General features: G+C 40.7%; 1 protein-coding gene across 5 annotated transcripts in view; it reads right to left on the bottom strand.

Moving 5' to 3' along the window:
* Positions 1-12,416, bottom strand: part of esrrb (estrogen-related receptor beta) — a 54,919-nt gene that overhangs the window by 25,549 nt on the left and 16,954 nt on the right. For 2 of the 5 annotated variants that reach the window (XM_017410092.3, XM_017410101.3), the window contains exons 1-2: positions 11,267-11,727; positions 7,926-7,994 (exon numbers count right to left, since the gene is read on the bottom strand). The exons of 2 other annotated variants lie outside the window; for them this stretch is intronic. In XM_017410092.3, the coding sequence (XP_017265581.1) occupies positions 7,926-7,994; positions 11,267-11,316 (119 nt within the window). In that variant the 5' untranslated portion in view covers positions 11,317-11,727. Of the gene's footprint in view, positions 1-7,925; positions 7,995-11,266; positions 11,728-12,416 lie in introns of those variants that run through there. One more of the 5 variants, XM_017410110.3, reaches the window with a different exon arrangement.

Raw genomic sequence — 12,416 nt, 5'->3', positions numbered from 1 at the left:
GTCTGTCTAATAACTGTATTTTGGAGTACATGTAATCTAATGCTGTAACGTGTGCAGACTAAAGTGCAGCCTTTTGAATGCGGCCACGAAATGCACTCTGAAGCCTTCCTTGCCCATATAAATGTATTTCAGTCCTGCTCTATAACCTTTAACTTGAAATTGCACTGAGTGAACAGTGGGTGGGGGCGGCGGTGACTGGACCCAACGCCGTTTCATTGTGCAGATAGAGTGAACTGAAGAGGTGAACAAGGAGAGGAAATGAATTACTCAGTGTATTGGGGATGCTGTGTAGACACAGTAACCTCTTAGGGTTAAGGCGAGGTCACACACTAACGTATACACACACCCGTTTGCATTAGGCACCACAGAAAGGGTAAAAGGTTGCTTGCACTTGCCTGCATTAGCAAAATTGAGCCTTGCATGGCTTACGCAAATGTAAATACCGGGGTTCTGAGGGAGTGGCAGCTAGACAACCCAAGTTGTGCTTTAGTTCCATTAGCATATTGCCAACTAATGCTAATGTTTACATATTTGAAAAGCCAGTTTACCATCAGAACTGGGAGAGGTTAATGTTTCCACTGGGCTCTAACTACATAAGCTGTCTGTCTCAGAGCCCCTCAGAACAAAACAGGAAATGGCAGCACGAAACTGCAGTGGCCCCTATTGGTTGACTGGACATCTTCTTGCTCTCTCCGGCTGATTTAATTGTGAGGATGGGTGACGGAGGGGTTCAGACCCAGGGGTCAGTGGGTCAACCTTATTTTCTCACCCTGGCTTTCAGGGCCTGTGGAGATGGGGGTCAGCGTGTCAAATTAAATCTCATTCCTGGGTTTCCCTCCCCACTGTCATGTATATTCATCGCAGCTCTGGGTGCCTACCACTTCTGGAAATTCACAAAAAGGTTAACTGCTAAAATAAATAATAAAAAATGTCCCCAGTTAAAACTGTTGACCTTGTGGGATAAGCCCTTGTGCATGAGCAGTCCAGGAATTCTCCTTTCAATCTTCACTGTATAAAATGAATACACAACCACATTTCTGCTGGAGAAAATGTGATCCCATTGCATTTTCTTTAGTTACTCCCAATTTAAAAAATACATTTAACACTTCATTTATTCTTTAATGTCCTTGCAGTAACAGAGAAAGTGATTCCTCTTCTTTCTAAGATATGTAAAAGTCACTCCTATAATGAATTCAGATTGCATCTGTATAAATTAACGCACATCTCTGTGTTCATCTGCTTTATGCTCCATGTTTCAGATGGATATGTGCACCTGCACAATAGGCCACCTGCACTTGGCTTATTAAAGGCGATATATTAAAACGAAGGAGCACAAGATGGCTCCATTTAGCTTTTATTTCACAAATTCAGTGTAAGTTTAACCTCAGTTCAAAGGCCATCCTCAGGGTGACACTTAGCATAATTGCATAAGTGTCTTAACTGTTTCCCCTCCAGCTCAATGTGGTCATTTATAATAAATGTGCAGGCAAGAATCCCCTTAACTCATTCTGTTATGACACATTAGCACCACCACTATGCTTATGTTTTTAACAAGCCTGCTTATATTGATTAATGATACGGTGGGAATACTAACCACCTAAACCTGGCGTATTAATCAAATAGCCTAAAATATTTCTATAAATATTCGTAATCTCTAGTAGGACAGGTCCAATTTAAATCTATAAATACAACTGTACGGGTAAAATGAATTATGAGCATTAAATTATTTGACAGCAGCAATAGTCCCAATAAATAATTCAGTATGCAGGGCAGGTAGTAATTAGCTTGTGTGTTACACAGACAGAGCAGACAGGAAAGGGTTTGCTGAACTATCTGAGACTTGATGCTGTAAAATCTATAGTTCTTTCTTCCTTCCTCGAGGTAAGAGCTTTTTCAAATTCTGCTGCCTGGCTGCCCAAAGGAACAGCTCTCTTCTAAGACACAGTATCTCCCCCTTTCTTTTTCCCCCTCTCTCTCTGTTCCTCCTCCTTTTGTTCCCTTTGTACCGATCAAAATTCATGCTGAGTAGTAGGTTATGGGCTCGCAAACGCACACTGCGCAGTTTGGTTTTAATCTGATTCCACCTGGCCCTCCTAACAGCATTTCAGATCCCTAATATCATTCCACTGGTGCTGCTGTGACCAGGATTAGCTGGCCTAACGATCTGGCAGCTCGTCTCGCACTCACTGTTTCTCGACTTTCATGAAGAGAACTGTGGAGCTCTTATTCTTCTCGTCTCAACACTTTTTCTCACCTGCAAACGAAATTCTGATCAGGTCACAGTGGTGTAGGCACAGTCAGGATCTAATTGAGTCAATTTGTAAGTATTCCTGCTAGAGCTACCCTCCCACTTTAGCTGTGTAAAGAAATCCTACACAGTGTGACTCCAGCAAACTTGTTCTTATGTTAAAAACAACAACAACAAAAAATGGTTTTCCAAAACTGAGTAAATTCCTAATGCCTTAGTCATAGTGTCAACCAAAAATAAAATCATAATTTTATAATATTTGCTCACCTCATCCTAGATGTCATATCCCTGCCACCTGATCAGACTGTGTAAGTGACGCGGAAAAGGGTGATGGTGGGGGGTTGACATCTGAAGGCAGGGCGATGGTGATATCAGATGCCCCAGTAGGGGCAAATCTGTCTTGAGGCCCTCGGGCGATGTGGCCTGATAAGCCACTGGCCCCAGAGTCAGCGCTGGTAGGACGAACTCAATTAGCTCCTGACAGACCTTCTCTCAGCCCTGCTCAGCCTCCCCACCAGCAGCTGCCATGCTGACCTCTCCTCCAGGGGCCACTGCTGCTTTTTAGCGCTCTGACACGCACAGCCAAGGGACTCATGTCTTGGGGGACATTGGAGACCAAAATCTGCACAGAAATACATTCAGAAGCTTGTATGCCACCTGGGGCGCTCGGTGTGTGTTCTCGCATGGGAATGTGTAAATTTAAGAAAAAAAGGACTGAAGCTCTGGGAAAAGGTTGTTGTAAACCTGGTGGAGATTCCAAAACACACTTCACTAAATATGAAAAAAGCCTTTTTCTGTGTAACTGGTTCCAGGTTAATAACCATCAGGGGAATAAGAGGCCAGAAGACTCTTGGGACGTGTGTGTGTGTTGTGTATCACCTCATGTCTGAGTGTGTGTTTGTGCTGAAGACAGAAAATGAAAAATGGAAATATGGTGGAGGAGGGTTGGTTGACGTCTGTGGTTAGGTTAGAGGCAAACCCGGCACTCCAGAGGGACCAATTCTAATCTATGACAAAGAGGCCTCTAATTTTGGAGTTTCTCATTCATTAGTCCTGCTCCGGCAGAGAGATGACTGAGAGGAGGGGGGTGGGCCTGAAGAGAGAGGGGAGGGGCCTCTCTATTAACAGATATGCCAGACACCTTAGGAGAAGCTGACAAAGATTTATGATGTGCACAACTACAGAGGCAAACAACAACAATAAAAAAAAGACGAGGGGACAGAAAAACAGAAAGAGAGGGATGTATGAGGAAACATAAAAGAATAGAAAGCAGTGTTTAGCGTTCCAGTGGGACACGAGGGTCCTTGGATCAATAAGAGGGCAGGTTAGGGACTTAGTGCAGGGTTACCACTTCAGAAGACCATGCCGCTCTGCGAGCTGGGTAAAGTTTTTTTTTGAGGCTGCAGCAGAGGATTATATTTAGCTGCTTTACAGCGCTGTCATTGTAGTCTTTATAAAGCTATGAGCTCACTCCACTATGACAACATGAACCCCATGCTCCGGCAGCACCACGAGACAGAGTTGGCCAAGAAGCAGATCACATCTATTGATCCCTGTCCCGCTCCTTCCTGTTCAAGAGATGCTGCTGGGAGGAAAGAGAAGGCCTCTGGTGAAACAGGCACTGCTGTTCGTCTGACGTAAACTGTCTGGGCCGCACTGGGCAGATCTAGTTCTTCAGAGGGGCTGATTTCAGGATGTTGAAGGAAGTAAGTGGCTAATGACAGAGCTACTGTCAGTGGGGATTATTGGAAGAGCTGTCCGTTGTCTAAGCACGGAGAGCAAGGAGTTAACAATCTTCTATGCAGACCCCAGAGGACAAGCTCTCTGCAGAATTAGACAGTTCATCATACGGTATGTAAAAAAGAAGTTCAGGGATTATTCCAGCCTGCTATGCTGTGCATTTGGGATCAAATTTCTAATTTTGCCTCTTCATTAAAAAAGATTAGTTTTCATTATATCCATTATGCAGCACAGTCATGGTATAATTTAACAACATAAATTTACAATGGCCCTCGAAATCTAGAAAAAGTAATTATAGTCAACTGACAAAAACGACTAATAAAAACAGTTTCCTCCAAAGCTTGTCACATGAAAACCAGAGTGATTAACGACGTCAGGCGCAAGCTGGAGTTGTGTGTTACTGATGCACTGCCATAAATATCTCAATACATCCTCCTGAAACACTGAAACACTTTGTTGGTGTATTCTTCCTTCTCTGGAGAACTTTTAACTCTAAGTTCCTCAGCCTTCGAGAGATCACTTTGTCAGAAATTTAAAAAATTTACCTGAAAAACAAAAGAACACGTTACGTTCTTTTTGTCGTTTTGCATAAATTACTCTTTATTTAAACAGATCAAATGATAAATATCTTTGATCGGGATTTATCATCATACTGCCATGATCATGAGTGACTCGCCGCCAAACGTCAACAGTGTGAATCAATAAAACAAAAACTGTAACCCCGATAGAAACAGTGTAATATTAAATAGCACACCTTTCATACACTCTCCAAAAAGTACTCTGTTAAATATGAAAATATAGTAAGGCTGCACAATATACTGAAAATGTATTTTTATTGCAATGGGCACAATATCAGTATCGCAAAGGACTGCTATAAATCGTGGGCTATTATATTCCAAATGCCATGCATGTATGCTCTGACTGCAAATAATATATTTGGCCAGTCCGATGGACTCTCGCTGCCCTTGATGCTCACAGCCAGTTTAGATGATAGTGGCCGAGGTGCTAAAAGAACACAGAAAGTGTTGTAAGTGTCGTAATGACAGAAAAGAAAGAGAGGAGTGAAAAAAATGGGGGTTTATCACACCTGATATCATCCCTGGAAAATTCACCCATAATATCACAAATGTATGTTTTTTTAATATCATACAGCGCAACAATATAGGATTATAAAACATGACTTTCAGAAAGTTAAGTTGGGTCAGTGACATATTTAGTTTTTCATGTAAACTGTGAAAACAGATCTGAGAAAGGAGTTAATATTTTTATCAGAAAGGCGGGGTTATTATTGACTGTGTTGTGTGTGTGTGTTTCCGTGTGTGTGGGAGTGTGTGTCACAAACAGAGAAATATTATTACAGCAGGTTAAGGCTATTTAACACAGTCGGATGTAAATCACAGGTTTAGACACAGTCACTGTGCATACAGGGGGTAGGAGGCATAGAGCCATGCATGAAATTACTTCATTAATCTTCTTCTGATAGGCCGTCCTTGTTTAGGGGAGAAACTCTACCTGCCTAAAACAAAGACCCGATCCGTCCTCCCCCCATAAATTATCCTCTTCCATAGAAGAAGATATAAACATAAAAAAGGCAAACACAAACACAAGCACACACACACACACAAATAAACCGTGCAAAATTAACGGGCCAAAATCTGCAGGTTTATCAGGCGGTGATTTAAACACAATCAGATGTGTCAATGTTTGCAAAAGCTCACAGTCACTGTGTAATCATGGCTCCCAGGAATGATTAAAATGACGATTTAACATTTCATCCAGTTGAAATCGCAACTTCATTTCTCACACTTTAAAAGGCTGCTTGAAGCACACATACCAAGCAACTCCACAATGAATTAATCTTACTAAAAAACTCTATTGTTATGACTGTCACACGCCGCAGCAGTCGACAGAGTCACAGCAATAGCCTCTAGCTTTTTACAGGCTCATCTCTACCAGCTGCCACATATTCTCTATAAATAGTGCCGGTAATAAAAAGGCGGGTGGGCCTAACTGATTTATACGCCAGTGTCCACCACCACACCATTCAGGAATAATTAAACTTTGGGGATATTTCCTGAATTAATGCGTCTCCTTTGGGAGGAGGCGGTGAGCGTAATCTAAACATGTAATGCGAAGTTCACAACATCTCGTGTCGCAGGTTCAACAGCCAGTCACTCAACGTGACCATTTGATTCCACTTAGTGCTGTAGGGGTGATTTCATAGGAAGACATTTTAATGTGAACATGTTTTGCCGCCAAGAGGGAAGCACACACGCAGAAGTTTACGGTGGAGCAAACACACACTCTTACACTGGGAAATCAGTGAATTATTACCGGTAGATTCAATTATGGTAATACCAGTATGATAAAACAATAATCTGACTGAAAAGTTCACTTTTTATGACGTACAACAAATCAGTTGCTCCTCTACAAATATTTCAGTTGTGTAACATCTTTCAGTCTAAAGCACAACAGAAAAAGAAAAAAAAAAAAAAGGTTAAAATGACTGCCTCTCAGTGAATTAATGTATAATTTTAGGTTCATCTCCTGCCCAAACATGGGATATGAACCATCACATGCCCAACAGACAGCAAACATGCCCAGCACAGGCAATTATATGAACAACATCATACAATTTCATTTAAGTTAACATCTGACCAAGCCCTGCCTGAGAGATTTTGTTTTAGCCACACACTCTTCGTTTAAACATGTGAACCTGAAACAGTTGAATTCTACTTTTGTGATAACCACAAAAAAAAAGACAATTACATTATTACAACTATTACAGCTCTAAAAGCTGTAATATTTACAAGGCTCGCTCAGGCTATGCACAGAAGACTCGCTGGAGCTGTCAGCGAGAATCAGAGCTGCTTCTCTGACGAACGGTTTCAATATTGATTTCATAAATAAACAAAGCTAACCATCGATCCTAATGTTATTTTGCATTTCAATTACCTCTCTGAAACATAACCTTCAAACAACTGAGCGCTCAATACCAATAGCCTTCACTGATAAACACCCATATAGTTACCCGCCTTACATCACATTTTCTAACCAAGTGGAAATTACTGCATCTGGAAATTGTCCCAAAACTTGGCGCCTTTAGAGAAGACACCCATCAAACTTTACTTATGTAATACTCAAACACCACTGTTAATACATTATTTTCCTCCACTTCTCTCCTCCTGCATGAATGTTTGAATACCTGCACACTTGCATGTGTGAGGGACCGAAGAGGAGCCCTTCAGCGTCGGCGCAACAGGAAGAAGTGCTGACGCAACGTGTCAGTGATAGCACTCTGCTGCCACAAGGGCATGAGAGCCCACATAGGCTAGCATTATCCTTCTAGACTAATGGACCCGGTTATTTTTAAACAGATTCTCACACTGCGGTGGAGATGTCCAAGGTTACCATGGACGAGAACTCCGGAGGGGCACGTGGAGTGATGGCTGGTGGTTTCCATGCAGGTGGATGTTGTGAAGGAGGCAAAGAAGCATGGCAGATAATCATCAAGAGGTGTAAAGGGCAAACATAATAACATCTCAAGAGATGGCATGTTATGTCAACACTGAGATATTCCTAAACTGAACACAAATACTGGGAGATTCTGTTGACTGGGGAAAATAAAGTCTACCGATCACATGTAAAACTAATAATCAATATGACAAGAACAACTAGATTTTTTTTTTTTTTTCTGTTTTAACCAGTAAATGAACAAAGGGCTAAGAAGCTTGATGCAGCAGAGTTTTGTAAGCCAAATGGCACACAAGCCTAACATCTATGAAACTGAATATCTCTGAAGCTAAAGGACAGTGAAAAACCTCTGTCTGCCAATCAACTCTGCATGCCTATTTTGTCCTGGAGAGAGACAACATTCTCCCACAGCTCAGTCTGCGCTGAGTGACATATTTACAGTAAGAGTAATGATACTAAATACCAGAAATGAGAGGGCTCCAGCGTGGCCATTGGACTCAGGAATCTCTCTAATGAATTGGACAACAAAGCCCTGTTGATACAAGGAAGAAGCATTTAGAATTGGACAACAATCTCGGCTCAAGCAGAACAGGTTCTCTTCACATGACACGTCTAAAAAAACCCTCCCAAAAACTTTTAAGCGATAAGGAGGGTGGGAGTGCGACAGGTGGACTGGCTGAGCTGCAGAGGCCACCAGCTCCTGGCTCACAGTGGGGTGGCCATCCTCGTCCAGGAGGCTCTTCTGGTAATGTATTCTGAAACCAAATTACCGTAAGCTGATCCCATCTGGATAGTGTCTGTGCGCGGCTGCTTTGGTTACTCACCACTGCCTCTAGCCTGTGATAGCATCTCCATGAAGACAGCAAAAATCTGATTAACCCAATAACAACGAAACACTTGGTCAAAGAGCAAAGAGCTTTTAACTTAAGATACACTAATGCAATTCCCTCGCCTTGTTTTCTGAAACCTAATAAGAATCAAGTGGACGGACTGCTAGAGATGGGTGTTTGCAGGCTCTAATGCAGCAAGCTGGGAATGGAGTCAAATAAATTGAAATCTAATTCATCACCGTGTGCTAACTTCTTTCCGCCTCTCGAAAAAATACATTAAAAAGCTCTTATTTTGCAAAGGGAAATTGGATCGCCTTGTTAGTTTGTTGCAGTGGCTCTGGCGGGGTTTAACGAAAGCGTGGGTGTTGATGGAACATTTAGATACAAGAAAAATCAAATCTCAGTTCACTGCTGCTCAGATCTCGTGTGTTTTTCGAGCAAGTAGTTAAGATCTCACAACCGGCAGCCGTAACTGACTTCTGGTCAGCCGCTACAATACAGGATCACAACGACCCTTCACACTCAAACACACTTAGCATCTCACGGCTTTAATCCAGTCACATTTTGACTTCAAGTAGTAGAAACGAAAATATAAACAAGGAAATGTAATGAGGGACCTGGAAGTGGAGAATAAAAAAAGGAGAGAAACTTCTGTTTGAATACTTGGTAAAAACTTCCATAAGCTCAGAGTTTAAGTTCTATTGTAAACCGAAATAAACAAGAACAGCAAGTTTATCATTTGAAATAATCAGTGGAGACATCCTCGAGTCAATTAAACGCACACTAAAGAAATTCCATCATAATTTTGTACTAATTACAAAGAGAACAAATCATTTCCTGAAAGCAGAGAGAATTTGCACATTTCAGTGAACGATCAGCAGAAAAGAAACACGGTGTTACCCAAAATTAACGGCCAACTGCAACTACTAAACAGTTGATGTGGTAATTATTTTTGCACGATAAAGGTGTGACATCTTTTTGATTTAAGTAAGAAAAATAAATACTACAATGAACACATTTTTTAAAGCTTTCACAAGCTAAAGTAAATGTTTTATTTGTACATTTCAACTCAGCTCTGAAAGAGTTAATTCTTACTTAAACATTTTTATCGAGAAAGACTTTTATTTCATCTAATTAATTAACTGAGGTAAAACTATAACCGCACTTTACCTTAAAATGTACGTTCTTGTTTAGAGTTATTAAATATTATTTAATAATTTGTAACATTTCATACAAACAAAATAGAGCAGCACAATTAAATCTTTAATAACAATGTAATTTGCAAATGAATACTGTTTAAGAGAATAATTAATTGTCTGAAAAAGTCATAATTTTTAAAAAAAGAATACTGAATTATAATTTATTCACCCTAAAACTAAGCACAAAGTAATAAACAGGTTTCTGAATTCAAAAGAAAAAAAGTGAAACATAAGTAAAATTAAGAAGATTTATTATTTTACGTTCACTTAGTGCAATAAATAAAATAAATCTGTGAAACTTTATGTAAGAGGCAAGTTTGAGAAGGAATCAAACTTTGATCTCATATATTAAAATGATTATAAATTATTGAGTGGTGTAAAATAATGCTTTCATGTAGTTTTAAAAGAAGGGATTTGCAATAATATAATAATATATAAACAACAAAAAGGAAAATACATTTAGGTTTAATACACCTGACATGCTGTGGAAATGTCTTTGATTTAGTCCTTAAGTGTTTAAAAGAAAAAAGTGAACACATATAATTGTTTTTTAGGGGAAAATTAATGCAGCTGCATAAAAGCCCTTAATACTGACCTCATTTATAAGGACTTTTGGAATTAGCTGTAATCTATAAAAGAAAAAAATGACAAAGGAGTAAAGCCAAAAAAATAAAAGACTACACTATCAGCAATCAGCTTTCTAAAATACTTATAATTAAGAAACCTAAAAAGCTTAAATAAGGTATTTTGACAAGAAAATATTGTTTAAAAGAACAAACATTTATGATCAAAATGCAGCCTGTAATTTAGATTTATTTTTAAATAATTTCCTAAAATACAAATTGTTTAAAACACTAAGTTTTTGAAAAGTCTCGTAACACGAATAAGAATAAAACAGAACAAATGTTAACATAAAATGAAAACATTTCATGCAATAACTTTACTTCGTCGTTGTTAAAACTATAAATACTTTACAAAAAAAAACCTGTTTCCAGTATAGGATTTTTCCCCCTCACAAATAAAAAGGTGAATGATTTTGATTTCAGTGTAAGTCAGGAGTAAATGTAAAGTTTTCTCAGAGCTCAGAGTGTCCCAGCAGCCAGAAGCTGTTCAGCCGGCAGCTTGCCTGGCGTGCCGCTGACTGGGACAGACCTGACGGCTCACTGAGATTACAGGGTCCTTTCAGTCCTCTTTGTCTACTTACAAATGTATATTAGAGCATGTAATTCATCCCCTCCAATTCCACGGATTCCCGTTAATCTTATCTCCTCCCAATATTATTCTCATTCTGCTTGGGCGGTCGGCTCCAACAACAATCAGCGAACAAGCTTTTAACCCAGCTGGACGGGGGGTTGGAGGGGGGGATACACACTTTGCTTTGCAGAGGTGCAAGGTAAATCAATCAGGCATGCTCTGGATGAGGCTCATAAATAGCAGCATACATGATGTGCTTACAGAATAACTTCTGCGCGCCTGCACCTGCTCGGTAAAAGTCGACTTAAAGGCTTACAACTCCTCAAACCAAAAAGAAAGTGTACATGAAGTGAGTTGGAGTGAGGAGCGGGGGGGGGGAGAGAGAAAAAGCCAAGGCAAGAAAAGAAAGGAAATCTGAGTTAACGGGGAAAAGTTCAGCACCTAGACTTGTTAGGTTCAAGAAACATGGCAAGAGCTTTAAAAAGGGAAATCAAGAAAAAGTGAAAGAGCTAAACTCCAGGACAAACAGCTGGGTTAAAAAGAAAAAGGGAAAGGAGGAAAGAGAAACAAGGTGCACCTACTGGTTATGATAGCTGAGAGGGTCTGGAAGACAAAGTTCGGAAATGTCCATCAGTCCAGTTTTAGCATTCCAGGAATGAGAGGAAGAGGAAAGAGAAAACAACTGAGACCCGCTTCTTCCCCAAATGATGGCACAGCACCCTCAGAGACAACGCTGCCGAAAAGCCCCTCCAGCACCGCTCCCCCCCAGCCTGCACAGGTATGTCGGACTCTGATGAATTGAGTGTGTGTGCATGTGTATGTGTGTGTGTGTGAGAGAGAGAGAGAGAGAGAGAGAGAGAGAGAGAGAGAAAGAGAGAGTGTGTGTAAGTGAATGTGTGTTACAGAGAGAGAGAGGGAAGGAGGGTGAGGGGGGGAGGGACAGATAGACAGAGAGGTAAAAGGGGGTGAGAGACAGAGGAGCGCAGGCGGCAGCCGGGATGAGCGCGAAGATGGAGGGAGCATGAGAGTGCGAGCGAGAGGAATGACTCTTTCCACGCTCGGGATAGGGCTCTTTAAGACTCAAGGGCTTGATGAATATGGAACAGCTGCTGTTGGCTGGCTCCGAGGGGCAGGACTTAAAGCGACAGAGGGGCCGGCGGAGCACCGGGGAGGAGGGATCCGAGCGCTCACTCGCACTCTCCGCTACGCCTGGCTCACACACATGGAGACAAAACACCTTCTCACACGAACAACACAGATGCGGCGAGGAAAACGCCACAAGTTCCCATCTCAGTTTAATACAGGGATGCATAAACACAAATTGGGATATTTATAAGAAAAGGCAAACTTAACATTTGCAAGACAGATGTATGCTGTCATTCACTACTAAAACAATGTGTTTAAACATTTTGTTTTGCTACATTTTTTCTAATTTATAAAAAAACAAGCTTTTTGTACTGATTCACTTAACTTTTTTTAAGTTTTAATAATAATATGCAGTGACACAAAACAGCAACGAAAAAGCGATATTTTTACCCACAGAAAACTTTAAAATCATCACATATATGTTCACTATAAACAAAGTTCCTGTCACAGTCATGCATTGAAAAGTTCATCTAAGACAATAACAGCAAATCTGACACCAGCTGAAGCCACACAACAGAAAGCTCCAGCAAAATATCCAACAACTTTCAGGCACAACGGACGGTAAATGCACTTATTGAACTGTGT

Source organism: Kryptolebias marmoratus, linkage group LG10 (assembly GCF_001649575.2).
Source record: "Kryptolebias marmoratus isolate JLee-2015 linkage group LG10, ASM164957v2, whole genome shotgun sequence".
In the NCBI taxonomy this organism is placed as follows: Eukaryota; Metazoa; Chordata; class Actinopteri; order Cyprinodontiformes; family Rivulidae; genus Kryptolebias; species Kryptolebias marmoratus.
Note: the sequence above shows the minus strand (reverse complement) of the source record. Positions and strands in the feature narration are given on the sequence as shown.